General features: G+C 50.3%; 1 protein-coding gene across 1 annotated transcript in view; it reads right to left on the bottom strand.

The window, feature by feature from the left end:
- Positions 1 to 2,075, bottom strand: part of UBOX5 (U-box domain containing 5) — a 6,241-nt gene extending 4,166 nt beyond the window's left edge. The window contains 2 exon segments of the mRNA XM_009871079.1: positions 1 to 879; positions 1,933 to 2,075. The exon segment at positions 1 to 879 is cut by the window's left edge and continues 27 nt beyond it. Of these exon segments, the coding sequence (XP_009869381.1) occupies positions 1 to 879; positions 1,933 to 1,986 (933 nt within the window). The 5' untranslated portion in view covers positions 1,987 to 2,075.
- Positions 2,076 to 5,340: the final 3,265 nt, after the last annotated feature.

The following is a 5,340-nucleotide window of genomic DNA, read 5'->3' on the forward strand; positions in this document are numbered from 1 at the left end:
AGCCACCCCTGTGAAAGGATCGCTGGGTACCCTGCCCCAAGACGCTTCGCTCCGGTTGCATTTTTCCAGGGTGGTCTGGTCGATCACCTTCCCGGAGGGGAGGAGCATGGGGAAGGTCATGATTTCCAGAGTGATGGGGTCAAGGAATTCTTCGGGGATGTCTTGGACGACATCCACCAGCATGCGGAGGGTCTGCTGCTCGCTGTCGTTGGCGCTGAAGGGCGCGCAGTCGCTCTCCATCGGCGTCCAGAGCTCGGGCTTGACGCTGCCGACATCCTGGGCGAAGAATTGCGAGGCCACCTGAAAGACGCCTTCGATCACCTCCTGCGAGCACGACTTGGCCGGCTGTCCCCACACCTCCAGCCTCTTGATGCAAGGCAGGCCACCCCCGGCCACGTGGGTGATGCAGATTTTCAAGTGCGACACGTTGCTCAGCGAGGAGGGCCCTTTGTTCCAGAGGTCTTGAGATGCAGAGCCAGGGTAGGAGAAAACATTTTCCATCTGATGGAAGGGAGGCCTCGGCTTGAAGCCTCTGTGGCCGAACGTCACTTTGCTTTGATTTTTTAAGACAGCTTTGCCCACCAGCGTGAAAGTGTCTTTGTCCGACACAAGCTGACCGGCCAGACCTGAGAACTGACCCTCAGAGCTCTGCCAAGAGGTTTTATTGCACGAGGTAGAGGTGTAAACTTCGAGCCCGGAGAAGGTTTGGTATCCCCCGGATGAGACATCGATATTAATCCTGCAGATCTCAACGTTGAAAGGAAAAGAGATTGTGACGTGGACTGGAGGTTTGATGAAGTATTCGCTGCGGAAACCCCGGTTTCTCCTGGCAAGGTCTTCGGAGATCAGATTCTCCACTTCATACCCGTCAGCAGAAATCTGTGAGTTCAGGAGGAAACCAGATTTAAATAGGAAGCAAGAAAATCAAAAGACACAAGAAACTCATGCAGAAATCCTGGGGCCTAAACCACAAAAAACAAGCAAGGAATATCTATTTATTCCAATCTGCTCCATACGGTTACTCCACACCCTCCTGATCCCAACGATCACACCAAACCTCAGCGGCACGGCTGGGAGGCTCAACTCACCACCCGGATGGGCCGTCCCGGTTTTTTCCAGCACAATACTTGGGAATCCAAGGATGTGTCAGATTTTGGGGTGGGGAGACTTACAAGTGAAAAAGGGGGATGGATTAAAAACGATTCTAAGAGATTCTGGGGATGCTGAGCGAAAACACAAGTACTTGTAATGTCAGCAAAGGCTGCCAAGAGCGGTGTGTTCTACCGGACGACGAGAAAGCTCTGACGCTGCAGGAAAAAAGGAATCTCAAGTGAAAGCACACACACCCATAAGGACGTAACATTATCTTGTTGTGAGATCCTGCAAAATTTGGGCTTTTTCCCTCCAACAATCAGCGTGTGCCACACCAGAGCAGTAACAGGGGGTTACGCAGCGTTCTAACGCTCCCTGGCAGAGACTGACCAAAGCACAGACAGGACAACCCAAATTTTGAAGAGGAACTTCTGGCAAACCCTCTCTCCACCGATTTTTCCAAGTCCTGAGCCTTCAGCTCCTCTTTATCTTCACGTGAGCTGCAGATTCTGAGCATTCAGACACGAGTTCTCTCAGTGCTTGCAGATCAACTTCCATCCCTGGGAGTTTTTCAGGCCAGGCTGGATGGGGCTCTGGGCAGTCTGATCTAGTGGGGGATGTCCCTGCCCATGGCAGGGGGGTTGGAACGAGATGAGCTTTAAGGTCCCTTCCAACCCTGACAATTCTATGATTCTATGACCACTGACCCTTTCAAGACCAAAGCACTGAAGGGGAAGGGGATGCAGGTGTCCAGATTCCAAACACCAGTTCACAAAAACCTCCTCGCTGGGAATGACAAGAGACTGATCCCCAAACTCCCCCCTCCCACTGTCATTTTACCTTGTTGCAGTGAATCCTTGGCTTGAACTGCGGCAGACAGACGTTTATTACCATCTTGGCAGCTGGAGAGAGCTCACTTTCTGAGCACGAGATTCATCTTGTGAAAGGAAAAAAAGCAAAATAAAGAAAGTGAACATCAGCGAAAGGATCTCGCGTTTCAGCGCCAACTGACAAGCTCACTAGTTCCTAAAATGCAGCTCAGCTCCGAGTCCTGCGGGTGAAGGCAACAGAAAACCAAATGATTGTGGTGGTGAGACAAGACTGAGGGGAAAAAGTTACGTTACCATTTATCAGTGACCCCCTGGAGAAACGCTGCAGAGCAAATGGTCGTTTTAACCGAAAACATCTTACCTATGGCCAGCCCAGCAATTAGACCTGAAAGTTTCTCCGGGAGGCAGGAGGTTCTGCAGATGCAGTCCAAGCAGCAAACGCTGCAGGAGGTTGGCAAAGGAATCGGGGCGAGCTCTCAGCAGCCTCAGTCGGACTTGGAGGACACGAGCTGTTCCGCCACCTGAGGCCTGGAGCTGCCGGTTTTGTCTCCGTGCTCGTTTCCCAGCCCCGTGCCACGGCCATCTGCTGCCCTCAGCAGTTTGAGGCAGGACCTGCCAACGCTCTTGGACAACACCCAACGCGACAAGCTCACATGGGGCCTCTCGGGCCGAGGGGAAGAGCAGCCAGCGCTAACACAGCACTGCCGTGAAGGGAAATGTTTCTGGAGGGTTTTGGAATCTCAGATGTAAGCTAAGATTAAACACAAGTATTAATAACAGGTATTTACGAGCTCCGAGGGAGCAGAAGGCATTTAACAGCTCCGAGGGAGGTTATTCTATGTTCTGAACACTGACCCAGCTGATTCTTCTGACAATGTTCATTAAAGAAACTCAAGTGAAAGCACCTTCTTTTCCATTGAAAAAAAACATGACTTGAATTGGTTAGATCAGATCCCTTTTAAGAATGAAATTATCTACGAGGTAAGAGTTTTTAACCTTAGGTTAACCTTAGCTTTAATAGATCATTGCCTTGGGCAACCTTGCAAATGAGGAACCCGTTGCTTTCTTTGAAAAAAAGAGCAGCCCTTTAATGATTTGCAACTGGAGCCATTAGTTTAGCCAAAACAAAACCGGCCTTCTGGGGGCACGGCAGCGCGTTTCCGGGCTCACTTTGTACCCCAAGCTGCAAATCCCACATCTAAAAATCAGCACAGGCAGAGCCAAGCCTGCGGAGGCTCGACCGAAGCGGGTGGGAACTTAAGCAGGGCTGCAGTGGGCTGGATGAGCACACGTCGTAGCTTGATATTCCTTCTGAAAACCACCAGGAGAAATTCCTGCGCCTCGTCAGGGAGCACGGGAACAGGGCAAGCACAAACCAATGCCCCTCCAGTACCACCTGCTGACTCTCTGAACTCAAGAGAATTCCAGGACAGGGCTGACGAATCGTTCAAACAAAGTTTTGGACTTCTGGCATTCAAACCAGGACATCCTCACGTCTTCTGAGCCTACGGCTGATCCTGAGGTTGTGTCCTAAACGCTCCTCCTTTTCTACCACACTTTTAATAATCCGTGGCAATTAGCTCTTGTTAACTGTAAACAATTTTTTCTCTCACCCAACCTGCTTTTAATTCAGCTGCTCTCTCTCCTGTGGCACATGGACTCATGTGTGTGTGTATATTATAGGTTTTTATATTTTATAAGGTTTTTTTCCTACCTGTTTGTGACCCTGGCAGACTTAAACAACTCAGGTTCATTTTTCCAGATCAAACATTTCAGGAAGGAAAGGCATTATTCTGCATGTCCAAGTCATTGCTTTCGTCTCCTCTGAAAGCTCTGCTACACTCTTTTGCCTCACAGCAAAAGCTGGTCACTGAATTGCTTTTACTCGTGGCTGTTTTATTTTTTCACTCTTCCCATGAAAACATAACTAGGAAGACAGACATGGGGGTGAGGAGGCAGATTAAATGAGAAACTTGAATGAAATTAGGACTGAGCTTCTGCGTAAAGAAGGAAAAGGGAAGCAAAGGGGGTGGCTGAGGTAAGAGAAACCAGCTGGGAAGAAGAATTTACGAATGCTTTAAAAATAGCATATGACTCCATTACTAAAGCCATTACTCATCAACACAAACGACCTGGAGCTCATGAAGGACCTGAAGGCTGAGAAGTGCCATCAGGACGTCACACAAGCTCACATCCCTCTCGTGTGCGTGCCTTCCTTAAAGTGAAGGAAGATCTTTTTGGGTGAGGTGGTGAAAGGCAGACCCTGAAGGGCTGCTCTTAGTCCTTTTCCGTATAGTAACATCCTCTGCAGTCTTGGATGAGTGACTTAAACCCAGGCTTTGTAGAGCCGGTCACTCTGAGTCCTCCCTGGTGTCCTACATACAACTAGGGAGCAAAGTGCACACAGGACGCTGAACTAAGATGCTCCGTAACACTGAGTACTTGAGGGAGAGTTAAAAAACCAGCCCAAACGTTTTAAATCAGGCAGCCAAAACGAGCTACTACACAGCATCTGTCTTGGGACAGCAACCCGCTCGCTGCCACCTCTCCTCCACCCCAGCACTCCTTGAAACGCCGCTCTGCAAACCAGCCAGAACAGCGCGGTTGCCTTTGCGGTGGAAAGGGGATTTTCACCTGCTGCTCCATGTGAAATAATCCCGTCAGCTCCGGCCAGATGCAGAGGCTGCACCTCGGGAAACGTCCCTCCTCTCGGAAAGAACCACCATGGGAAAGCTCAGGGAGAGGCCAGCAACTCCGTCCTCAGACCCGCGCGCGCGGAAATCGGACACCCGGTCACATCCTGAGCAAGGAAAAAAAACAACAGAGTGAGCCACGTGACGGAGGGTGAAAACAGCGCAAAATGCTCCTCACGGCGAGTTTGCACAGGACTCATCGTCACCCAGGCAGGAGAATCACCTCGAGGTGGATTTGTGGGGCCAGCAGACATGATCAAGAGGACACAAATCCCCTCCGCCAGGAACTGCTGAGAGCTGAACACGAAATCAACGTCACACCCGACCCTCAGCCTCACTGCTGGTCTTTCACGCTCTGTCCTGCTCGTGCATGGCTCCTAAAGGAGAAATTCCATGCCGGCTCTGATGGGGATGGAAGCAGTAAGGAAATAGCTGTATGTGTTTCTGGCACCCAGCTCAGCTTCGTGGCTAAAAAGCATCTTGATTCTCTCCCGGATTTCACTGTTCTGCTCTCACACAGTCACCAAACCCACCCACTTTCAGTTAGGGCAGAGAAAAAAGCAAACACGGAGAAAAGCGAGTAGGATGGCTGGTTTTATTCGTTACAGAATGAGGATCTAGGTACAAAAGAAGCAGCAGAACCGGCTAACGCAGCAGCCCGAGCCCTCAACCTGCCAAAAACTTCACCAACACTCAGAGACCATTTTTAATCAGGAACGAGAAAG

Source organism: Apaloderma vittatum, unplaced genomic scaffold (assembly GCF_000703405.1).
Source record: "Apaloderma vittatum isolate BGI_N311 unplaced genomic scaffold, ASM70340v1 scaffold30016, whole genome shotgun sequence".
In the NCBI taxonomy this organism is placed as follows: domain Eukaryota; kingdom Metazoa; phylum Chordata; class Aves; order Trogoniformes; family Trogonidae; genus Apaloderma; species Apaloderma vittatum.